Raw genomic sequence first — 26512 nt, 5'->3', positions numbered from 1 at the left:
GACTCTGGCGGTCAGTTCTGCGAGTTCCATATATTCCATCATCTTCATCTGCCATTCCTCCACCGTTGGTATCTCTTCTCCTTTCCAAGTTCTTGCCAATAGAATTCTAGCTGCTGTTGTGGCATACATGAAAAACACTCTATCTTGACTGGGTATCTCTTCATTGGTTATGCTCAGAAGAAATGCCTCTGGTTTCTTACAAAAGGTAACTTTCATTACCTTCTTGAGCTCATTATAAATCTTATCCCAGAAAGCACTTACCGCTGGGCACAACCACCACATATGAAAGAAGGTACCTTTCGCATGTTTACATTTCCAACATACATCTGACATTTTGGTATTCATCTTGGCAATCTTAACTGGTGTCAAATACCATCTAAACCATTTTCATTATTTTTAAACCATGACAAGCAGTAAATTTGATACCTTTCTGCCACAATCTCTCCCAGTCATCCATCATAATATTGTGTCCTACATCTTTTGCCCAGTCTATCATTGACGATTTAACCAATTCATCTTTTGTATGCCACTCTAGCAAAAGATTGTACATTTTGGAAAGGTTTTTAAAGTTTGATTCTATCAGTTCTGTTTCCAGTTTTGATTTTTCTACTTGAAAACCAACTTTTTTGTCCATTTTGAATATTTCATGAACCTGGTGATAATGCAGCCAGTCGGGGACCTGACTTTTTACTTGATCATAGCTTTTTAGCTTAAAAGAGTCCCCTTCCTGCTGCAATATGTCCATATATCTTAACCAGTTTGCAGACATATTCGGTCTCTTATATGCCTTGGCCTCCACTGGAGAGATCCATCTAGGAGTCTTTCTCTCAAGCAGATCTTTGTATCTAGTCCAAACCTGATATAGGGATTTTCTAACTATATGAGACTTAAAAGTTCTGTGGATTTTAACCTTGTCATACCAAAGGTATGCATGCCAACCAAACATGTTGTCATGTCCCTCCAAGTCCAACACATCAACGTTCTCTAATTTAAACCAATCCTTTAACCAGCAAAAGGCCGCAGCTTCAAAATAGAGCCTTAAGTCCGGCAGGGCAAAGCCTCCTCTCTCTTTAGAGTCTGTTAAAATCTTAAATTTTATTCTTGGCTTTTTGCCCTGCCATAAATTTCGATAGGTCCTTTTGCCATTTCTTAAAACAGTCTAGTTTGTCCAAAATTGGTATGGCTTGGAATAAAAACAGCATCCTTGGTAGGACATTCATTTTAACCACTGCTATTCTTCCCATTAGCGACAGTTTAAGTCTTGTCCAAATCTCCATATCTTTTTTTATCTCCATCCACAATTTTTCGTAGTTATCCTTATACAGGTTCAGGTTCTTATTTGTGAGATTGATACCTAGATATTTTACGGATTTAACAAAATTGAGGCCTGTGGCTTCTTGTATTCTTTGGATCTCATTTTAATGATTTTTTCTGTACTACTTCTAAAGGGTGTTTTTTTTAAAGGTTTGTGTACTGATATGCAACACCCTGCTATTTTTTGAAAGGGTAATATATAAACACTTTTATAAATAAATAAATAAAAATCAAAATAAATATTTTCATGGATTTCATGCTCTCCAATGGTGTGTGAACACTGAATACTGTCTCCAAGCTGGGTTTTTAAAAATACAACACTGTACATAAAAGTTCAAGATCTGAAATAGCAGTAACAATGATTAAAATACAGCAGCAGATAAACCACTATAAACTACAAAATCATCCCAATGCAAACTGGGAAACCGTAAAAGGCAATGGAGAGAGTGGAGGGCACTCTGGCAAAACAGAGCCATCATGAAGAAGGCTTAATCCATGTTGCTTACTAACTGAATCACTTTCACTAGTAAACAGGCAACATATGGTGATAAACAAGTTTGGTCAGGTACATATGGATGTAAGCAGTTCTTCCAATAATGACCGCTCTCCACATCAACCGGAGGGCAACCTTTGTGTGCCTGTGCGCAGTACCCCTGATCCTACGTTACTCCTGGCAGAGCACTCCTGGACCACCTCCCCAAGTCGCGAACCTTGAGGTTCCTGCCAAACCTCAGTTCAATTAACCAATCACAACTTGGGAGGCGGAGCCAGGGGAGCAGACCAAGTAAGGGTAGGGTCCGCTCTTTAAGCAAAAAGGGGGTGGAGCCTACCTGGGAGCTCTCAGTCAGCTCCAGAGCTTCACCCGCCCTATCCTCCCTTCATTTAGACCTTTTATTGCAGGTTGACTTCTTCTTTACAGGTATGTGGGCGCTGCTGTGGTCTTATGGTGGTTGCTGTTAAAGGACCAGGAAGGAATTTCCCGTACATTGGCAGGCTTCGCCTTCCCCATAGCAAAACGTCACAACTTTGGTGGTTTTAGGCCTTGGCTGGAATCCTTTAGTCTATCTTCCCTAAATGGGGTGGGGGTGGGGTGAAGCGGTGACACCCACACACCCACACCCAGGGTTCCCCATTAAAGGCATTGTGTTTAGGCGAGTCACTGGCCATATGCTGAAAGGTTGTCAGTGCACTCCCCTGTGTTGCGGTGAAATGGGGGGCGGGCTTTCTGCTTAAACATACGTCTTCCAAAGCCAGCCCAATCCCCAGACAGATTGGTTAACCCTGATGTCCCCCACATCCCCGGACGGGGACAGGGAGGGATAAACGCCCAATGCCGAAGCCAAGGTCTTCCTACATCTGAAAGTTTAATGAAGTTGTGGCCAATTTTAATCCCATAACAGGTTGTCACGAGTCATTATTCCACTCGGGTGTCTCATGGGGTCAGGGAGTTGCAGCAGGGGCATGCAAACTGCTTACAAACCATTGGAGACTTTAAAGAGCAATAACATAATGCTTAAATTGGCCCTGAAATCAAATAGTTAGAAAATGTGACTGGTAACAGCAACAACAACAACAACAACAACAACAACAACAACAACAACAACAACAACGCAATAGGATCAAGATGGCACAAGCAATGCAAAGCAGATGCTCCTAAAAAATTTCTTGTTTTGCACTCTAAACCAATTGAAGTTTCCAGATGTCCCTCATGTTTCTTTTTCAGCTGGCAAGTCATGGTTTGAGGACCAATGCCCCACATAATCTGTGTTCCTTTTTTATTGGCTAATCAAAACATTCACCTCAGCTTTCCACTTTGCACCTTATTTGCTGCCCATATCTTTTTTTTTCTTTTTCTTTTCCTATTTCATTCCATTGCAAGTAATCCAAGCCATCTGGGATCATGTATTGAATGCCAAAATACTAGGCAGCCAACCATTTTGGGTTATTGTCTGACATCCCTAAGGGCAAATGAATGTTATTTAAGCAATGCTCACTGTACAAATCATTTGCACAGTCCTAAACAATCAGGGATCACAAACTCTCAGGGATCAAAAATGAAACTTATTTATTTATTTATCCTGAACAAATGATGAAAGTGTATTCTTCCAATTCTAACAAAGGGGTGTGTGTGTGTGTGTGTGTGTGTGAGAGAGAGAGAGAGAGGAGAGAGAGAAGGAGAGGAGAGAGAGAGAGAGGAGAGAGAGGAGAGAGAGGAGGAGGAGAGGAGAGAGAGAGAGAGAGAAAGAGACTCCCTTCTGGCTCAGCCCTACATATAGTACACAATAAAATGTTGCTTGGCTTGCTTACTTACTTGTCTACAAATACATTTGAAGCAGAACATTTCAATCTTCTTTAGGTCAGAACCAGGTTGTGGTAATTCTGACTGAGTCAGATTAATTCTGCTGTAGCATCTAAGATAAATTTGTTCCCCTTTTATATTGCTGGATATATTGCTACCATTCTGGCACCCTTGTTTGGAAGTAAGTGCAACTAAAAGCAATAGGATTTATTTGCAAACTGACAACTGCTCTGTCCTGAACAATTTTGCTTTACTGCAGCAAGTCTTATCTCAGAATGGACTAGAGAGCCAAAGACACGTGTCTCCAAATAACAGCAGACTCAAATCTATCTTGATCATGTTAAAGGAAAGGGCAAGTGATAATTTAGTCCACCCCACAGTCATTTTTACCCTAGCTCTGTTCAGATATGACACATTTTACTAGAAAAAAAAGTAACTTGGGAAAGGAAAGTACATAGTGAAATGGTGTGTTTGTGTGCATGTCTCTTCACTCTGTCTCACCCATTTCTCTGCTTGGTACTTTAAATCACACACTCCGCCACTTATGGCAGATCCAAGTTTGTGACCACTGCATGTAGTTTGAACCTTAGGAGCAGTTATAAGCGATAAATACTCTACAGGTTGTATGGATGTAAATTCAAAGTTCTTGCTGCACAAGGACTTGGGAAAGACATTCTGTCAGCCTAAACCCTGCATCTATCAAATGAGAATCTTAGCAACCAGCATAATTATAAAACGGGAGCCTTACATTTGTGTGTGTTGTGTAGGTGAATGGCATAATTACCTTGCACTTTAAGAACTATAGAAATGACAGGGAATAATAAATCAGTTAAAGTACAGTGCAGAGCTAATTGAAAAAGATCTTTGTTTTGTCAGGTTTTAATCTGATCATATTGCCCAGCTTTTATAGTTTGCTCTGAAAGCTGAAGAGAGGCAGTGTAAATTCATGTAAACGTAACACACAATTTACTGATATTTCTGTTACATCTGATGGCTATCAAAGGATTAGACTTTCATTTTATTGAGTTCCTTTCATGCACATCCTGTTTTGAAGTGTTTTACAGACCAATGAATCCAACGCTAGGAGTGCACTGGACTTGGTTTGTGTAAGAAAAAGCCACCTATTGTGTAGCCGATGCCTGGGTTTGTGGAAGGTATAGAGCACTGACATGAAAAGTATAATGGAAATCTATTTAAAGTGTCTGGTAAGCATGATGGATAGAGTTATGGAAAAATCAATCTCCTTTTACATTTAGTTTTTATTACCAAGTTATGTTTTCATATGATAGTCCCAAGGACTTACACATAGAGAGAGACCCATTTCCAGAGGGTATATAAAAAAGTTCAAGAGCACCCAAAAGTAACAATAAAGGCAAGAAGAGGATGCAATCACTTTACTAAATGCAGCTCCCTCCCCCCCAAAAAATCTTGATAAATACTAAACAAAATTTTGATGGAAGTGATTTTTATTGGGAATTTTACAAATGGACTCTCCTGCATTGGATTGAACAGATATAAGCCACATTAGCATAGAATCCCTTTTTTACTTTTAAGGTAACTATGTAGAGAGCTTTATGAAATCTTAGCCCTGGTTCATATATTTGGTCAGGATCAGTGCTGAGATATTGTTGGAGAAATATCAGTAGATGCTGTTCCATTAGGTAGGGCAACCAGGGCTTAGTCTGACCAAACTAAATTTCCAGCACTTCCCGACTCAACCAGACATCCACTGAATCTTAACCCTGCTTACCCCAGCAAATTTCCCTATACAACTGCTCATTTAGGTGCTAAGTATTGATGAAACGACAATGTTTTTAGTCTCCACACTTTCTCTGCAAAGAAGAAGGAAAGGAGAAGAACCAGAATAGGTGGAGGTTACACAACTTCCCCCCCCCCCCAGCAGAGAACAATTATGAAAACATATACGACATTTTTCAGTATGTTTAGGTGGTGCCTATTATAAACAGCAATGCTTAAGTGTCTGGGATATATTTGCAAGCTGAGGACCTGGCTATGCCCCTGTTACCTCTCACTTGCCACACCACATGACATCTTAGAAGTCCCAACAGGTCTAATGCACATCGGTTGCCACTGGGTGAGAGTCTATCCCCTTTACTACGGAATTAGTCTCCTGTGCGACACAAACCCTCTATTTTTGCATACAACCTATGAAGGCCCAGTTCACATTATTTCTCCTCTTCAGACATTGGTCAGGAAGAGTATATGTGGAATGGGACATGCTCCTGGCTGTTTATAAGGCCCAATTTCACATTATTTAGACACTAGGAGAGGATTTGCTTGAAAGGAACTGGCACAGTGACTGAAAATATATGTGCTACCCTTTTAAAAGGGAGAACGCTAGGCAGTCTAAAACCTGCAGTTTTCTGGCCCACCTGCTGCGTGTCTGGCAATGTTGATGTATTGTGTGGTGACCTTGGCATTTATGATTCACCTGAATAGCATTGTTATTGGTTTCTAGGGCCCCCACAATTCTTGTTTCATCACTATGGCACTCATATGAGGTTTGTGCCCTTATAGAGTGATCAATACACATTCCCTGCTCATTGTACATCAGCTTCAATACCATGGGTTATTATGAGATGCTGGTGATGTTTCTGTGGAAGCGAACAGGCATTTGAGAGATCTTATCATGTCGCTCTTTGTAGTCAAGATAAACATGAGGCTGCTAAGTGGTATGTCTTTAATGTACTGCTCTTACTTCTTTCTTTAAAAAGTCTGACCAGATGTAGTCTGGATAATAATAATAATAATAATAATAATAATAATAAAATATTATTTATACCCGCTCATCTGGCTGGGTCTCCCCAGCCACTCTGGGCTGCTTCCAACAAATATTAAAATACAATACAAAGTCACAGATTAAAAACTTCCTAAACAAGGATACAGTTGGTGAGCCAACAGAAGCTGGAGTACAGTGCTAGTACACTGGACTTATATGTTTAAATCAAAATATTTATATACCACGTTTCATTAAAAAAATCCCAAGGTGGCATGCACCAGGATTAACAAAAGGAGATAAATAACTGATATAGAATGATCATGAAAGTGACTGGCTCATCTTAAAATTTTAAACCATTGAATAGTGGACTTTCCTCCAGGATTCTGGTCAAAATAGAAGGGTTAAACCAGGGGACAGCAAACTTTCCAGCAGGGGGCTGGTCCACTGTCTCTCAGACCTTGTGGGGGGGGGGCAGACTATATTTTGAAGGGGGGGGAAATGAATGAATTCCTATGCCCCACAAATAACCCAGAGATGCATTTTAAATAAAAGGACACATTCTACTCATGTAAAAACATGCTGATTCCCGGACCATCTGCAGGCTGCATTTAGAAGGCGATTGGGCCCCATCCGGCCCCTGTGCCTTAGTTTGGGGACCCCTGGGTTAAACCTCCCCTTTCTATGTACTGTGGTCTCAATCCTGATTCCAATTCCAATTTTTTTAAAAAAAACCCTGACATTCCTGCAAGCCACCCCTTTAACATCCTGTGTAGCTAGTCCTAAATTTGAGTGAATCATAAGCAGGAAATATATAAAAGATAGGAGGATTCATGTTAGTGATTAGATTCAACCTCCTCTAGATATCTGGTGAGTAGTCTAGGGTACTCATGGATGCAGTGACAGTAATTGGAATGGTAGCCGGTGATGGTGGACGTGAACAATTCCCATCAACTGTATCTGATTAAAATGAGCTATGACATTATATTTCAGTTTCACAGCTGATGAATGTCAACCACAACTTTGAACCCTGCACAGTAATACTGTGCTTGCAGGAGAGAATGTGAGAGGAGAGAGGCAGACACACACACACACACACACACACAGAGAGAGAGAGAGAGAGAGAGAGAGAGAGAGAGAGAGAGAGAAGGACTACAGCTTTCATTAACAACACAAACAAGCATTATGGATGCCTGGCACTGAGAGGACAGGGAATGAAGCAGGTAGAAAGTAAGAGAACAATGCAGATCCATTACTGAGTCAGTTGTTTTTGCATACCTTCCCCAATATATAAGTTCCAGTTTCAGCAGTGGAGTGGACAACGAAACACCTGTCAAGAGCAATGACCCATCTAAAGGGATGCCAAGCACTGATGAAAAACCCAGGGTCATATGGCTGATTTTTTTTTCATGGCCATCCAAAGAAACAGTCAACAAACATCCACAGTGATAACAAAAGTGAAACAGAAAGCAATGCAGATGAGGCGATGCAACAAGACTGAGGTCAAAGCAAGGCTTCATTCTCCATTTACCTCCTGTGGTGGACTGGAAAGGAGAAGTACTGCAATGAGATGAACCACTAAAATCAGCTGCCACTGAAAGAAATCATTCATCCCAGAGTACCTGTCCAAATAAGAAAATCTTACACAATTTCAGGCAGCCAAGAAAGGAAGAGCACTGGCAGATCTCAGCAGGGAGGAAAAGAGATCAACAAGACTTTTTCAGCTTACCTGTCCAGAACCTGCATTCTCACACACATATGTCTCATAGTAATCCGAAAATTCTGGCACATGATCATTAACATCACGAACATGTATATAAACATTCACTTTCGATATTTGTTTTGGGTTCACTGAAGCAAAGGAAACAAAAATAAGTATAAATAAAAGGCAAAATTGGCAGCTCATAGTCCATTGTGTGACACTGTAGTTTGCTATATAATTTTGTTATTAAAATGCTTTGTTCAGCTCTAGAAGACGTGACTATTGTAAAAAAAGAGAACACCTCTCCTGTGAGACATACTGTGCCTTTGATTTCAAGAACAAATAATATGACTGTTGCATATTATATGCCACAAATAATAGTCATTTTGCATATCATTATCCACTGTGCTGATACAGAGTCTTCAATAGGGGTAACCACTTAGCATTCCATGGCTACCTGTGACTGAGTCACATACAACGTTCTAGAGCATGTTGCGGGTTCATTTAGGCAAGTTCGTCCTTTGATCAGCACAAGCGGCAAATTGCATATGTGAAAGAGCCATTAAAAAATAAACACCCCAAACAAACATTCCCTGACGTGACTTAAGACAAATGTTGTAGGTAAGTGAACTGAGTAAGCAATAACTGAGATATAGACAAATGTGAAAGAGAATAACTGAAAACCAGAACCACTGAAGGAAGGAATTTGCTTTCTTGCTTTCCTTCTTTCTAGCAATTCTTTTACAGAAGATATGCTAATTTAAAATGCTTTTGAACAAATGAATCTTTTGCTTTAGACAGGTATGACAGAGTATTGCACTATTCCACACTTAAATCAGCTTAATTTTCAAGAAGTACTTGATAACACCACTTTTTGTCTTTAGGCTACTTGTGCAAGTAAATGAAATCTAAAATTCTCTCCATTGGCTATCTTCAACAGTTTTATTTATTCTTGGGATTTTCTTAGTCTTTGGATATTGGTCCATAAGTCAACATATCATTGCTTTGAAAAAGCAGAAAAGGTTGATTTTTCCCTTATGTTGAAAAGAGGAAAGGGATTGCGGGAACTGGTTGTTAAACTTGGACATATTGACAAGGTCAGTCATGCCAATGGAAATCTGCTGTAATGAATAAATGAATAAAATTTATAATGAATAAAATTAAAAGCAAAAATAAAATCTGTATTTTGAATAAAGGCCTTTGTGGCATTTTTTGAAAACAAATAATGGCAAATAGTTCTGTTTTGTTGTTTTGAACAAAATGTTTTAGGCTCTTTTATCATAACACCTGCTGTTCCAAAGAGGATTTTGCTTCTTCTCCCCAATTAGCTATGCCACTGTTTGATAACAACCAACGTGACTTGCTTTTGAGAAATGAGGGTAGGATTACATAAATTAATTCAATATTTTTTGAAAAACCTCTGGAGAACAAAGATGTCAAACTAGATTTTCCATCGTATGTAATGCATTTTTTTATATTGACCAAATTAATATGGCAACTATCACTTCCCAGCTGAACAGCAAAATAAAAGCTAGCATACAGGTATAGAACTTCTTTCTGAATAGTTTATCTCTAGATAGTTTCAGACAACCAGGCTTTTCCCAGTAATCTGTAGCTTTCCTGATCAGCAATGGATCAAAATCGTATGCACATTGGACAACCAACTTTCCTAACGATCCAAGATTTTCTAAAATTGGAATTTTGTGAGAATTTGTGATTTCAGAAAAATATGGGAGATATGTAGAGACAGATAATACAAAGTACTGAATACTATTCAGGATATTGCATGAAGAAGATCTCTATTGTCATTCTGTGTTTTTTTTTAAAGTAAACAGAACAAAAGTGAAAATGAATTTTGCGTGATATGTTGGAATGTTGCAAGATGGAAGGGAAAAAATAGGCTATATTATCTGAGTTAAACTGAACTCAGTTTAAAATCTATTAGGATTCTTTTTTAAAAAAAAACTTATAGTTTTTCGATGCTGTAAGTAATTTTTATTTTGGTATGATTAATTTGTGTGTGCATTATCCTTTATAATGAAAAGTCCACAGCTCATCTTTTTGACAAGACAATCTCAAGTTATCTGAAATTGTTCCCTTGTGGTTTTATTTATTCTTTTTATTGCTAGGCACTAAGTTTCTGGCACACTGTTCAAGATTTACATTTTTGATTTTTTTGGAATTATTTCCCCAAGGCAAGGTGACCTGTAAGTGAGAGCACAAACGAGGCAATTTGCATTTGATTTTGAGACAAAACTGACAGGTGATATCTATATAAGGGATGCTTTCCTGATTTAATTGCAACTGTATGGAAGTCTAGCTGATTAAAGCCCTGCTTTCACAATTAATTTGAGATACAGGTTTCTGACTGGTGTTAAATTAAACCATGGCTAATTTCAAAAAATCTGCTGTGAAATTAACTGGGGTCTAATTTAACATAAGATCTTGTACCAAGAGAGCAGTTTTATATGCTTCAGTGTAACTTAAAACTGTTTTAGTTTCCATTATTTTTTTTTCTTTTTTAAAAAATGGTATAATATACTATATCATGAGAGTCCAAGACTTGGGAGCTCAAACATTATTTGGCTTCCAACTCGTCATTTTAGCAATGCTACATAATGTTAGCAAGCAACGGTGAAATAATGAAAAAGTAGCTTATTTTCTCAGTTCAGAAAGAAGAGATATCGTGAAGATAATTGCAAGGAATTCATGCCATCACTCAAGCATAGGGTTCCTTAAAGTCTTACTCACTTGATTCTGTGGCTGAAACGGTTATGTTGTGCCAAGTCGCTATCTCTCGGTCCAGAGGTTTGGTTATACTGATTGTTCCATTGTGTGCATTGATGCTGAAAAATCCCTTTAAATGCTTGCTGTGGACAATAGAATACCTGCACATCAAAGTAGGGAAGGGGGAGATGGAGACTTTCTTAAGAACTGAACAAAAATGGTACTTCTGAAACAAGGCTATATAAGCTATTGTCAGTGAAGAAAGGAGAGTGGTGTAGATATGAATATGGATGTGTTCTCCAGCTGCTCAGAAATCATGAAAAATGTACACTGATAAACATTTAAAATTCACTGCTACCCAGATCAAAGCGCTTCTTTCTATGAACTAAAATATGCCTCCAGACCTATATTAATGTGAACCAATCTAAATGCATTATTCATTCTTATTGCGCAGGCAGACTCACAGCAGGTGAGTGACTCAATTCAAAGAACAGCGAAGTGCCACTTGTGAAATGAGTAACACTGGCAACTTAGTTGGGATATAACCGTACATTTATTTCATCATGGTTGGCTTGATGCAGTGTCAAAGAAGCAGTGCAAAGGAGGCAGAGCTGAAAAGAGCCCCTTTGATAGTACGTATTCCACTTCCATAAAATTAAAAGAAAAGGTCAGAAAATGGTGTTGCCAGGAAGTGAGGGAAAACACCTTTGGGCTTACTTTTCACAAACTGCTTTGTAAGAGAGAATAGGGTTTTCTTACTTAAAAGACCTCCTTCTTAGCTTCCCTACAGTATTCCAGCACCCCCTTAAAAAAACCCCAACAACAACAACCAAAACTGGATATTTTAGGGATGAATTTTTTTTGGGGGGGATACTTATTATGTACCCTTGGAAAGGGGGCAATCAAAGATCATTTTTTAAAATGTCTTACTTTTAAAGCAGGCATCACCAAACATTTAGGGTCATTTGACATTTTGAGAAACTTCTGTTGGCTGCGAGAGGGCATAGCGTAACAAAATGGCTGCCATGGGGACATTGAGTAATGGTTGCCACAACTAAAACAACAGAAAAATGGAACAAGACCATAAAATGGTGCAGGCATGCCCCTCATCAATGAAGACACGGCACCTACACCAGCCACCACAATTCATCTCACTCACTGAAATAAATTATTGGGACTCTCCTCCTGTTCAGATGACATGTTCATTGGCCACGGAGGCTGGGCCAGTGCAACAGGAACTGAGCAGGAACAGCAATCTCATATATTGTGGATTTTTAGGAAATATTTCCTGAGATCTTTGCATACTATTGGAAATACTGACAGGTAAACTGGTGCCCACAGTTCCCATGATAGGGACAATGAGATTTTGCAGAGTGCATGAGATCTCATGAAATTTGGGCAAGATCTTTTCAAAATCAGTGGCACTGCTGCTGCTGCTGCTTCTCTGCCAGTGGGGTGGGCAGGGCGGCAGGGCAGCACTTCCCATTTTACCTAAATTGGGTAGCAAAACGGGATGTGCTACTCCTGATTAGATAACCCATTAAAGCAGCTGCTATTGAAAGAGCCATACATCCCAGAATACCTGTCCAAATAAATAATTCTTATCAGATTTGTGTCAGCCAAGAAAACATGAGAAGTAACCTCTGTTTCAAAATGTTTTGTATTGTTTAATAACCCCATTTTCTTTTCCCAGGATTCACTTTACTTCACCAACTATAAAAGCAGTTATATTTATAAAACAGCAGTTCTTTCCAAACAGCAAATGTGCAACTAAACACTGAATGTGCAGCCCTATTGCCAAGGCTTTGCCATTGTATTTAAGGGAAACAAAATCAGGTGACCCTCAACTGAAATTAATGGGAGAGTGCCATACACCTCTCAGATGGCACATACAGGTCTAGATTTAAGCTGTTGTCTTCAGTGTTATGTAATAACATATGACAAATCTCAGCTGTAGACGTATCTCTTGAAGCCACACCTGATTGAGCTGTTGACACTGTCTGGATCTCTGGAACTCACAACTCCTACAAATGAATCATTCAGATCCCCTTCATCAATCTCCATCACAAATTCATCTAACGGTGAAAATGGGAGGCTCATCAACATCCTTCACTCTGATCCTAAGAGAAGTTGTGTCTTCAAATGGTCCATCTTTCAGGAAGCGCTCATCTATGTGCTGTTTGAAACCTTTCACTTTCATATTATATATGCTTTGATTCTCATAATCCAATATCTGTATGTAAGAAAGGGAAGGGGGGGAAGTAGAATATTTCCATTCAGCATTAGGAAACCAATAGTAAGTGTAGAATTAAAGACAATAAACATACTAATGGTTCATCTTTGCCTTATTTTCTCTTTGCTTTTACTGTTAAGTTTACCTTTAGTTTCCTGGTGTTTTTGATGATCAATCATTTTTATGAGTCTACACCTCCCCTGAGCTCTTCCTCTTTGCATTTGCTGTATGCTCCCTCCCTATATGCAGTGTGAAGCTTTGGCTAGGTGCCTTTAGAAGAGGCTGAGCAGGATTTTTTTTGGAGGGGGGGTGGGGGGTTTCCTCATTGCCCCTTAAGGTACATCTTGTTTGCCTACTCCACACTGCTGGGGATAATTTGGCTGGCATTCTGGGGCAGTGGCCTAGATTAGCTGCTCATGGAGCATTGAGCCTGGGCATGTCAGGAAGCTGAGGGGGAAAACCTTAGGTATATCAAGGTATTACCAGGTTAAGGGCCCCACTTAAGGGATCCACCAGTGCTTTAGGTGTGGTGGGATTGGGAGGTGCCCTGTATACTGTACCTGACATACATATTGTGGATGAAACAATGAGCAACATTGCCTGGGTACACATGGTGAGCTCATACTCAAGGCTCACCCAGCAAAAAGGTGTTGTTTCCTGCTCTTCCTTTGCTGGGGAACAGCAACCTGCAGCTGTATCACATGCCCCCCTGGAGGGATGCTTCCTACCATAGACAAATTCTCAGCTGACCACAGTTTCTGAATGTGGTTAATTTGGTTTGTCGTTCCTGCATGGTGTTGTATTAATTAAAATCCCCTTGTCCATGTTTGGTCTCATGAATTTGTGTGGGTCTAGGGCCATACTTTTCTGCATACAGCACTCTATCCTGGATCATGCCACCAGAGTGTGGCATACGTCTGAGGGAAGAGTTTCTTCTTCAAAACACGGCCTTTATATTGCATTGATATTTTATCATGACCAACAACACAAGGCTATAACAAGCAAACGTACTTAATCTTGTCTGTTTCAATGATTTCTGTGATATTTCTAATGTCAAGTAATGGCTGACATCTCACCTTGTTTAATATGACAGTTCCTTCTTGAGTCTCATTGTTAGTAACGATGTGAACAATGTGAGGAGTGTCTCCTTCTATTACATAGTCCATGGCTGCATTCTCTCCCAGGTCACTGTCATCTGCCTTGATTTTGCCTAGGATGCTGCCCACAGGTGCTGCCTCAGATGCATACATTCATAACGCTCTTAAAGAAACAGCCAAATATCAGAGAAGTTCCCAACACAATCTTGATCACTAACATAACAACTAAATGTAGACCACTTTATATTCTGAAAATTGCCCAGTTACACAAGAGTATGGTTTGGGGGGGTGGGAGCTTATGTCATGAGCTCATTTTCTTTTGTTAAGCTTGACAGCCTTGACTTGGATCATCCATTCATGAGTTTCAACATTAATGAGCCAATTCAACATTTCAGTTGTTTATAAGTTCACTTGCTGCTTGTGTGCAATACAAAAACTCAATTGAACAATGAGCTATCAATTGTTCAACAACCAATTTCTAAGAGGGGAGATGAAAAATACAACTAATTGTGGCTGAAACATCTAAGACTGACTTCATTTTTAAGGGAGACCAAGAAATATGTATGATGCTTTGCAATATATTGCATTAGCTACAGCATCCAGAAACAGTCCCTAAACAGTTGTGGGTTGTTTTGTATTGAAAGCAATGCATTCTACATCCTCTAATTATGTGTCTTGTGTAAACTCTACAGGAAAACACTGGGAGAAGTCATTAGGTCACTTTACGCTGCTCAGGTCTAGCATATTTCTCCTTGTGCTTTCATTGCACAGTAGCAACCTAGTACCCACTAAATTTAAAGTTTTCCCCTAAAGCAATGGGGTTTCAAACATTCCACCTTCTGAGACTCATTCTAGATCACTTTGTATTTTGAGGAACCTGTGGGGAAGGTTTTGAAGGAATGTCATTCCATGTGCACACAGTTCAACTGGACTGATCAGGACTCCTGGACCTCACCATTGCTCTACTTGAACTAAAAGTGCACCCGAAATTATACTCAGCACCACTCTGCACATGAGGGAAGTGTTTGCAGCATTGTAGGAGAGGAGAGAAAAATTGTAGGCTGTCTGTCTTTTAGGGAAACACATGCCATGACTGGGGTTTTTTTTTTTAACTGAGGAACACCTAATAAGCTTTTAGAGAATCCAAGTAGTGAAAACCACTACCATAAATTACAGATTTTATGTTATTAAAAATGCAAGGTGTACTATGGCTTGCCTGTTAGATTGCACTGAGATGTGTTGGTCCCAAGTTACTCAGTTTATATTTATCACTTAATTAGTTGGTCCTCAGAGGATTTTTGTCCTTAGCAAAACCTCATTTTTATCCTTGTCGGTATATCAACAGTAGTTACAAAAATATAGGCTGCTGTCCCCAAGAGAGGTGGAAATTGTATTAGGTGCTCAAAGTAAGAGTTCTTTCTATTTTTAAATATCTGTATAGAAAGTGATAAGGCTGAGACAAAATGGCAGGGAACATGTATTGTGTGAGTTTTACTCCTGCAAAAAGAGATGCTCCCTCTTTCAGCAATGGGAAATACAAATATGAAAACAATAATAATTGTAGCATGGTTCTCTCTCTAACACCCATTCAAGATAAAAGTGATGCTCCTGGACTTTATTCTGAATTGCCTTTGTGATGCCATAACATATAAGTGGCTCTGTGGTATTTTTACATAATCAAATGCATTAGGCGATCCCTGTTTGGTTAGGATCATTCAGGGAAGGGGAAGACATAGTGGAGAGGTACATGGAACTAATAAGCAACAGTGAAGAAAAATAATTTTTCAGGATTCTCCATGTACACTCTAAACATTTCCACAGGGTGACTATTGGAAGAACTTTGTTCAAATGAAGAAGCTGCTTACATTGGTGGTGGACATGCAACTAAAGAAGAAACAGTTGCAGTTTTCTGACTGTGTTTTCTTTACAGGTTGCTCAATGCTTTATTTTTTATAGCCATTTAAACATAGGGACTACATCTATGTTATCAAGACAAAATTGACAGTACAAATTTAAACCGGTGTGAAAAGACTGAATTTGTAGCAGTAGTAGAGTTCTAGCAGCCTCAGTTAAGAATTCACAGAAGTATATTTTTCAAAGTTCCTTCATCTAGATTATAAACGTTCCAACAAATGGCTTATGGAGTCTGGACACACTGGGTTTACCTTCCATTGGCATTAATTATACTATCAATGCAATGTTCTTTGAATAGGTTATAAGAGGACAATGACACTTAATCAAGGAACACATGGAATATAAAAGGATTAATTTTTAAGATTTTGTATAAAAGTATTTCACATATAACATACATTTTTATTTATCAGAATTCATTGGTCTGAATTTGCTCCCAACATTTTTTAAAAAATTGAACCAGGAGACATTTTACTCACTCTGCTGAAATCGAGGAGGGTGTCATTAACATCAGAGAGGTTGATAGTTACAGTTGTGGTAGCTGTAGGGACACCTGCTTCACCAACTCTGGCTTGAATGACAACAAAGCACTGATCCTGTGTTTCTCTGTCCATTGGGTATGCCGTTCTTACTACCCCTGCAAATATACACTATTTACAGCACAGATAGATGTCAATGAGACCTGCAGCCTGGCAGGACTGTACATCACTGGAGTCTTAAAGTTCAAACTATTTTTTCTCACACCAACACATGAGAGTTTTATCATACCATTGCCCCAGTCTAGAAAGGACACTTTGCATGCACAGAGGGTTTCCATGATTGGATAGTCTCTGGTTCTGCCTTTGTATGGACACAAAAGGGGGGAGCCTACAGGATGGTATTCTGATGGCCCCAGCTGTTTTGAAATCTAAAGGTACTGCTGAATTAGTACTGTGAGCTGTAAGGTAGGGCTAAGGAACTTGTGATCTGCCCCTCTGAGATTATTGAACTACAAACTCCCATCATCCCCGAACACATAGACTTGTGTTGATGGAAGCTGGAATCCAATAACATCTGAAGGAGCACAAGTTCTCCTGCCCTGTTCTAAGAGCCCAGTTGCCTATTTGGGAAGACAGCCTGCAGCTGGTGAGAAGTGCAAGTCAAAGCAATCTGGGTCAGTATCTGTTGATTTAGAAGCTGTGCACCACACACAGCTGGGTACATTTTAAAGAACAATTCATATATGGAGGCTGATGTGGGTTGAAAACGGCCACCAACTTTATTTGTTACAGCTGGGATCGTTGGGTGGGCTGCTCCTATGGGCCCTGTAAACAAACACACGAAGTCCCAGAATGGAGGAACCAGGAGGAGGAGGAGGAGGAAAGAAGAAGAAGAAGAAGAAGAAGAAGAAGAAGAAGAAAGAAGAAGAAGAAGAAGAAGACTCATCCTTCCTCCCACCTTCATCTTTGTCACCACAATCTGAGTACAGAGTAGGCACTGAAAAGGCAAGAGAGATGGCACCTGGAGGGAATTCTAAAGGGTATTGATCACAACACTTAAGACCCAATTCCTACATTGTGCAGAATAGACCTTCTGAAAGATTGTATCTGCAGGGGCCCTCACAGGCAGAGCACAGTGATCAATTGGTATAATAAGGAGTGAGATTAACTTTGCAGGGTCCCCAGTCCTCAATGGAGGATGGGAGCGGGGGCCACCATGGGGAAAAAGCAGCATCTTCCTGCAGCTCCATTATGTGCATTAAATCTTAGATTGAAATCTGGATCCAACCCAGTTCTTTTAATTTAATTATACTACAGATATAACATCAAAGGGAATTATTGGTTATACAGGTTTTTCACACCCATGTTGTGCATTACTGATACTCAAGAGTCTTATATCCATAACCAGCAATACCTGTTGTTGGCTCCACAGAAAAATAGGGTTGTTCGGAAGGGATACTGTAAAGCAGGCGGGCACCTGTTGGAGCTGTAGCTGTAACCTGAATCACCGAAGTACCTGTGGAAGTGTTGAGTGAAAGGCACAGTTTTTATGGGAGCATTTACTATAGCTAGCTATGTAAAAAAGTTACTCGAGGTTTGTTAATGTTTCTATATGTATATAGACATATAGGCAACATAAATATACTTTCTTTTCAAGATCCTGTTAGGGAAAGTGAGGGTTAGGGTTAGGTTAGTTTACATGCTTTAAAGGTAAAGGTAAAGGGACCCCTGACTGTTAAAAAGCAGTCGCGAACGACTCTGGGGTTGCGGTGCTCATCTCGCTTTACTGGCTGAGGGAGCCGGCATTGGTCCGCAGACAGCTTCTGGCTCATGTGGCCAGCGTGACTAAGCTGCTTCTGGCGAACCAGAGCAGTGCACGGAAACACCGTTTACCTTCCTGCCAGAGCTGTACCTATTTATCTACTTGCACTTTGCCATGCTTTCGAACTGCTAGGTTGGCAGGAGCTGGGACCGAGCAACGGGAGCTCACCCCGTCATGGGGATTCAAACCGCCAACCTTCTGATCAGCAAGCCACAGTGCCACCCACGTTCCATAAATAAATAAATACCATGTTCCTTTAAAGTGTAGATGAATCCTCTTTTGTGTGTGACCCTTTATTTACCGAAGTATAGTGGATCTCTTTACAGAGACACCAGCTTTTGGAATTTTTTTCCTGAAAAGCTGCCTGTCTCATTTTTATTTTATTTTTTTAAGATTGAAAAGCCTAGCAGAATCTAAATCTTGTCCTGCTTTTACTGAATCTCACACTGCGAATGCCTCCCATATCACTGCAAGGACAGCTACTTTTGGATTACATTTTGCCCATGGTAACAATGTGTAAACTAACCATTTTATGTATTGCATTTTTAGATTTCGACTATGGCCTTTGGACAAAATGGAAATAAAACTCAACTGACAGCAGAATCCTATACATTTTGTGGAATTTAAGTAAGGTAAGTAATGTAATCCAGACCCATGATCTGGCTGATTAGAGTTTAGATTTGGTGGATCTTGGGCTTCAAGTCCCTGTCAAAATATACATCTCAAAAGCCAGTCTAAAGAGGCACAACCACCAAAAGCTGTGTAATGAAGATGCACCTGTTTGGGAAGGGAGTTCCACATTATAGGGGCTGCCACAGAAAATGCCCTCCCCAGGGCCAACCCCCCAAGCTTCTGAGGGTGGTTGGACAGCCAAGAATACTCCCTATGCCAGGCTTCCTCAAACTCGGCCCTCCAGATGTTTTTGGCCTACAACTCCCATGAGCCCTAGCTGACCAGTGGTCAGGGGTGATGGAAATTTTAGTCTCAAAACATCTGGAGGGCCAAGATTGAGGAAGCCTGCCTATGCTGATCTGAACACCAAGGGGTCTGTAGGGAATGATGTGGTCTTCAGCTATTTAGGGCCTGAGTCATTTAAGGATTTAACCACTAATTTGAGCACCTTAAATTCAGTCCAGAAATGAACTGGCAACCAGTGCAGTTGTTTTCAGTTGGCCATACTTTTAAAACAGGAGTATGGGGGCCTGTGGCCCTCTAGATGTTGCTCAGCTACAACTCCCATCTTTGCTGGCCTTTGACTATGCTGGCTGTAGTTGAAGGGAGCTGAAGTCCAGCAACATATTGAGAGCCACAGTTCCCCCATTCCTGTTTTACACTTTGTTTTTCGCACACATGTGTACATATGCGAGATGCTCTGTTAATTTTCCACTGGCTACAGGTTTAAGAGATAATAAAGGACTCTGTATTAAAAAAACAACAACACCAAACCAGGAGCACTGCATCAGTCCTTAATTTAATGCCTGTGGTGCGGCTTAAAAGAAATAAACTCAAAACAAGCAATGCAGGCAAGACACACAACAGGATTCTGATAGCTTTTTATATCCTTGAGGTTGGTAATGAGCATTTTCCACTGAATAACAGATAGTGCAATCCATCTAGAGAAGACAATTTTGTCTCTGGTTGGGAGCTGGCTATATCCTAGATCTAAATCTGACACCATCCCCACGGGCTTTTCATAAGATTATACCCATGAAGGAAATATTCGTCAGAGCTTCTCATTTTATAATGCAGTGTTTATGTCTAACTCATTTCTTTCCTAACTCCTAAATACAAATACAAAATCGACCTCTCTTGGGGCACGCAAGACCTCCAGCCTCTTTCTATCATAGAATCACATTATCGCATCTTATCCCAAGACATTCCACTACAACGGCATGTTTCTCTGATAAATTAGTCGGCAGCACCCTGAGGACTTTTAGATGCCTATATAAAGCTGTAACATTATCTGTAAATATGTTGATAGGGAATCTGGCTGCTTTCATGGCATCAAAAGAAATGTCCCAAACTAATGGCTTTTGTGTTGTATCTTACCTGCAAACTTATTTGTATACTATTACTTAAGAAAGGAGCACAGAGTATTAAATTTATCTGGTTGGAAGCTTCTTTGGGACCATATCATTTAAGTCAATTATGTCTACCCTGTGGGCCTTCAGAGGTTGTTAGACTACAAATTTTATCATCACTGGCCAATGGCCATGCTGGTTGGGGCTGATGGGAATTGGCGTCCAATAACTTCAGGAAGGCTGCAGTATCCCCATCCCTTATTATATTTTGGCTGTGACTTGGTTTACGTACAAAAGAAGTCACTACTAAGAAGATAATCCTTAGGTAATACCCACTATTATAACCTTATTATTGTGTGCCTGGCGTGCTCTGGTCCATGGGGTCATGAAGAGTCAGACATGACTAAACAACAACAACATTGTGTGGCTTCAATCATGTGATTTTTTTTTTTGAATGGCCTATGAGGCACTGAATAGCTCATGAGGCTAGACATATGGCACATAAACTGGATTGCTACTTACATATGTTTATATGCTCCTGAGGTAATACGAGAAGAACAATTCTGAAATCTGTATTAAAATAACCAGATGGATATTCAGCTTTTTGCAGACTCATAAGGCCATTCAGGAAAATGCTAGTAATGTGGCAACATAATACAGCAATTTCAAAAAGTTGGCAAAGATGAATCAGTTGTGCCATGGAATTTGTTCCTGCAGTAGCTTCCACATGTTACATTTAATAGTTTCCAAATACTATAGGACTTCAGAAGCAACTAAACCTTCAAGATTGTGTACTCAAAAATGATTTCAACTAATTAAAAATGATTTCATGTGTGACTATTAGGCTACAGTGTTTAAACTGGAATGTTACTCTCACTCACTGGGTGACTTTGGTACAGTACAACAACTTGTCAGAGTTGATGGAAGCCAAGAACTGTGGATGCAATGAATGGAATAAGAATTCAATAATAGAATATGTCCTGAATTTGCTACTAGATAGCAATATAAATAATAATATCATAGAAATTGCAGAAAAAACTATATGGATAAAGTTTTAAATCAGATCTCGAACCCACTGAAATATAAAGTATGACCACTGCACTCAAATCTTGCTCATTTTCATAAATGTATTGTCTGTAGACATTTAAACTATATGAATTACACTCATGGAAAGTACCAACTTGCAAGGGATGGGGGCAGAGATCATAGCATTGTATTTGCAGAAGAGTCTACAGTGGTACCTCGGTTTTCGAAAGTCTCCGTTGACAAATATTTCAGTTTTTGAATGGTGTAAACCCGGAAGTAAATGCTTCGTTTTTCGAACACGCCTCGAAAGTTGAATATGCCACGTGGCTTCTGCTGAGAGCAAGATCCTGAGGCCTAGCTGTCGGCTATTGAGTTTTCAGTTTTCGAATGTTTTAAAAGTCGGTCCTCCGGAACGGATTACGTTCAAAAACCGAGGTACCACTATATTTCCTGTTACATTTTAACTTAGTATAGCACATGTATTTAAAACCTGAAGAAAATGTAAATGCTGATTATAGTAGAGAAGTAAGAAAGTGTACTAAATAATAAATTAATAATAAGTTAATACAGATATTGATTCTTGAATCTCACTTAAAGCTAAATATTCTGTTGGAGAAACTATATAATTTGAAGAGCCCTGAAGAGACTGTGTGAATGTGAGATAGCAACTGAGTACTAGGAAGGAAGCGCTTAAAAAAAGAAGTTAAAACTTAATTTATCCAGTTAAACTAGATTTAAATTGGTATATCTCTTATCCTTTTGCAGATCCCCCCAAAAGAAGAATGTGATCTAGACAAGCTACAATTTAGATCTCAGGAAGCAAGCTAATCCAAAAGAGATGTTCAGATGGAGAAAACAGAAAAAGAAAACCAAATCAGAGATTAAAGACTCGTACAGACAATGTGTTTATTGTGCATTCATACTGATTTGCTTACTCAAGGGTTATACAATGTCCACTCTTTTTGAGCATTTGTTCTGATTTGGTTGTGGGAAGCTTATGTGGCAAAGAGCCTTTTTTGCAGTGGCTCCCCATTTGTGGAATGCTCTTCTGGCACTTTCGTTACATATTGTTTCTCCATAACCTTGCCTTTGGTTGATAAAACATTGTATGGCCTTTTAAATATGTTTGTGGGAGGAGGGTAATTGGTTTGTTTTTTATTGTGTTTTGTGTTCTCATTTGGTATTTTTATGTAACTTTGCCCAGTATTTTGCTGCAATCTATGGGCCACAGCATCACTGGGCAAAGGCATCTCATGCTTATTGGGCATGGAACGAGGCTTATAGGAATGAGAGGGATGTGATGATTAGAAATGCTGGTTTAGAGAAACCCCATTGGTTTGCACATATTTAAAGTTCAGAATCTTTTCAAATTTGGATTCTTTAGAAAAATGAAATAATCTAGCTGCAACAGCCTACTTCATAAACACAAACACGTATAGAATCAATACAAGGTCAAAATACAACACATAGCACCTCTTATAGACATTTCGGGAACAGTGGCTTCATAGGGCTCATCCAAGAAATGTGGTCCATTATCAGCCAGGGAATTGTCTTGTTTATCTACATCAGATTTCAGCTGCAAGAATAATGAGTAACAAGCTGATTTCCAGATAGGATTCAAACAAACAAACCTTATCAAATTTAATGTCAAGTCTGTTTCCCCCCCCCCCAATAAGGTCAGCAATCCCTTTAATGTATTGATTTATACCAAATTGAATGAGCTTGTAGCATATCATTCTGATTGCAAAGCAAATGGAGTCTACACAATTTATTTTCGTAATTAGCAGAATTTTCTCCTTGTAATAGAAACAAACAGTTGCAGAATTTCACAAATGTCCCATGATTTAGCAGTTGAGATACAAAAGGTGCCTAATATCTGGAAACAACTTTCTGGAAACAACTAAAGGCATTTTTGATCTGAAAGACTCTAGCAGCTGAATAAATGGGTCTTTGCCATGAGTGTCTATTTTGTACGATTTTAGTTTTGTTTTAAACGTATTTGCTGCTTTGGTTGTCTTTATTGTAAATCATCTTGAAATGGCTGTTTGGAGTGTGATTGATTGATTGATTGATTGATTAATTCTTGTGAAGACCAAGTGAAAAGTATTTGGATCCTTAATATGGCATCAATGAAAAAGGCAAGTTCATCAGATATGACAAATTTAAAAGATATGAGGTGCTAATGAAAATTCAAATATTTATCAAATCAACTCCAGTTCTCAAAGTTGAGAAACACTAGCCATCTTGATTAATAATCAATCACTCTTCCCAGGGAAATCTAGGAACTTTAAGTGGAACAGTGATCTCCTAACAACTCTCAGCACCATTAGCAAACTACAGTTCCCATGAATCTTTGGAGGAAGCCATCTCTGTTTAAAGTGCTATAATACTGCTTTAAATGCACAGTGCACATGAGGCCTCAATAAGGCTTTTTAAAGGCTTATATATTTAAGGAGAAACTTCAGAAGCAGTTTCTAAATGCATGGATGAATGCCAGGAAATGCTTCCTATAAACAAACATAGGCCCTCCGCATCACATTACATTCTGCAAATTAAAATCCATATTTGCTTTTTCATATTGCTCTGTTGGGTTTTTTTAAAAAAAGCAAACTTTCTAAAAGCTGATCACATTTTTGTGACCTTTCTGTTTAAAAAAGTGACCCATATTTCCAGATGCACAAAATATAAAGGGATTGTCTTGTTGTCTCCTTTTGAAATGAGACATCATACTTCCAGAGTTTTTGCTTTGAAAGGCTGTAAAAAGTAATTAAAGAATTTTGAGCACTTCACCCTTTGGGCCCAATTAAATTTTAGTGCTAGTTAATTAGTGGTTAAACTTTTTTTTTTTTTTTTGCCATTCATTCAGCTCAAAAGTTGCCTTACAGGAAAAGGATGCAAGATGGAGAGATTAAAAATGGCTTTAGCATTGTGTTTTTTTCTTCTCTTGTTTTGATTTCTTTTTTTTTTAAGTAACTAAATAACAGCAATAAAGAAGAAGATGGAAGAATCATTAAGAAAATTACTGGGCATCGTATGCATTTTCAAACAGGGTGAAAAATAATTGCTTATTGTGCCCAAGTCACGTTAACGTAATGAACTGTGCCGGTTCCTGGTGCTTTCTTACTGGTAAAAAGGATTTAGTATTAATCTGCTTCATTAAAAATTAATGAGGGGTAAATCAAATGCCACTTAACGTAACAGAATATCAATCTAAATAGTGTTGGTAAACTGCATTGCTGCTCAGTGTTTCTGTTCTGATGCAATGCCAAAAAAAAAAGCCTAAGCAAGTTGCCAGATGTTGATAAATGAGTCCTTTCTTTCTTTTCGGAACATGGAAGGGAATTTCAAAACACTTTTGTCAATACAGCATGATACTATTTTTTAATTGCACAGTGCATTTCCCTGTGCTGTAGCCTAGATAAAAGTCCAGAAATATGTACATACCAATCCTCAGGTTATACTACTATGATTGGATACCTCGGCCCATAGGGAATTCAATTCTGAGTTTGTAAGTTCCTTCAAGGAGCCAGTGAAATACTGAAAAGTGGCCTAAACCAAATATGGTTTTAAGTTTATGATAGCAACTTTAGTGTCAAACAAGTATTTGCAGTTAAAGGACAGGCTGGATGATGAAGAGTGGTTGGAGATGTCAGCCCAAGAACCCCCTAGGGATGACATGGAGGAAGAAGACTTAGACCAGGACAGTGGTGGTGGGACACTGAGGAAAAAAGCTGGGAGGTGGTAGAAGCAGGAGGCTTGCGTGAACACGGAGAGTCAGAAGAAGGAAGCTGTCCAAAGATAAGGTGGGATGCCAAGTATGTCAGTTTGAGTGCAGAATCTGACAGAGAGGAGCAAGACACTGCCCCATTTTCATATCAGTAGGCAAGTCCTTCTACAGTGGTCTTACCTCCTCCACTGACACCAAGATCACGAAGAGCCTTGCACATTGCTGAGCAACAGGCCAGACAGGCCCAGAGGAGGGATCCCTCCTCCTCACCATACTTTATGTCTGCTTGGGAGGAGTCCAGAGGCAAAGGGCTAAAGAGGGAAGGAGGGGCCAGATGCCAGCCCCAACAACATATTCAACTAGGGCAGTTGAGCCTGCGTGAACTCTGCTGTGTTTTCCTTTTCTGAATGAAAAAAACTGATTGCACATTGAGTCTTGAGTCATCATTCTGACCTGTGGATGATCCTGCCTGGCTGACAGTCCTAATACAGAATCTTACATGGCTCCCTGACCAGGTCCAGCACATGCACAGAAAGAAGCTCCAGTCCCAAGTAAAACCTGGACAGGAGAACTTTCAGATTCTTTGATGCTAAAACAGCTTTGAAAACATGGAGTAGATCTTTAAACAGTGCAAGAAGGGCAAAGATGGTGCTTATTCTTCGGGCATTGGTGTATATTGCTGCACATCTCAGAAGAAAGGCTTCAAGGAGACTGTTTTTTCACAAGGCCAGATTGAGGGAAGATTTAGAAAAGCAAGCAGGTATAATCAACACCTCAGTAAGATATTAAACCTCCCACAGAAAGAGTTACCGTACCTGGCCCGATTTCAAAGGATGTGTTAACATCAGTTCTTCCTGTACAACCAGCAGGCTCCGAACCCCGCCATGTTTCACTCTCCGACGTCTCACAAATGCTTGCTCCAAGTCATCGGTGTTACAGTTGTGCGTACAGGGAAAACAGGGCCCAAGCTGAGCCAGGGTCAGTGCGAGTGAGAGCCATTTGTAACAATGCATGCTAAAATTTCCTTTTCAATCAATATGCATCTGTGGGAAGACAAAAAGTAACTCTTACAAAGCAGAACAAATATTGATTCTCCGTCAAACTGAAGGCTCAATTTTCGCCATTAGAAAGACTTTTTACTCTTGAAAGAAAGGAAGTAGAATAAAGCCACAGGTTTTTGATTAGAAACACAAAAAAGCATAAAGTCAACCTCCCCCTGCCTTTCTTTGTTTGGGAAATGTGTAAACACCACACAAACACATTTGCCACATAAAGGAAAATAATCTTTCAGTTAATTCACCTTACGTATTAAGCTTGGTAATGCCTATTGTGCAGCCAAGCCATTATGTTTTAAGTAGATTCCATTGTCACATTCTACCTACCCAAAATTCATTTTGAGATGCAGGTGCCTAGGAAC

The 26512-nt window shown here is 39.5% G+C and overlaps 1 protein-coding gene across 1 annotated transcript in view; it reads right to left on the bottom strand.

Moving 5' to 3' along the window:
- The window catches only part of LOC117049839 (cadherin-19-like), a 43174-nt gene extending 17036 nt beyond the window's left edge, over window positions 1-26138 (bottom strand). The window contains 9 exon segments of the mRNA XM_033154827.1: window positions 8080-8201; window positions 10804-10940; window positions 12758-12855; window positions 12857-13012; window positions 14089-14270; window positions 16496-16657; window positions 17914-18015; window positions 22842-22944; window positions 25911-26138. Coding sequence (XP_033010718.1) covers window positions 8080-8201; window positions 10804-10940; window positions 12758-12855; window positions 12857-13012; window positions 14089-14270; window positions 16496-16657; window positions 17914-18015; window positions 22842-22944; window positions 25911-26138 — 1290 coding nt within the window.
- Window positions 26139-26512: the final 374 nt, after the last annotated feature.

This window comes from Lacerta agilis, chromosome 7 (assembly GCF_009819535.1).
Source record: "Lacerta agilis isolate rLacAgi1 chromosome 7, rLacAgi1.pri, whole genome shotgun sequence".
NCBI lineage: Eukaryota > Metazoa > Chordata > Lepidosauria > Squamata > Lacertidae > Lacerta > Lacerta agilis.
This window is presented reverse-complemented; position numbering and strand designations above follow the sequence as displayed.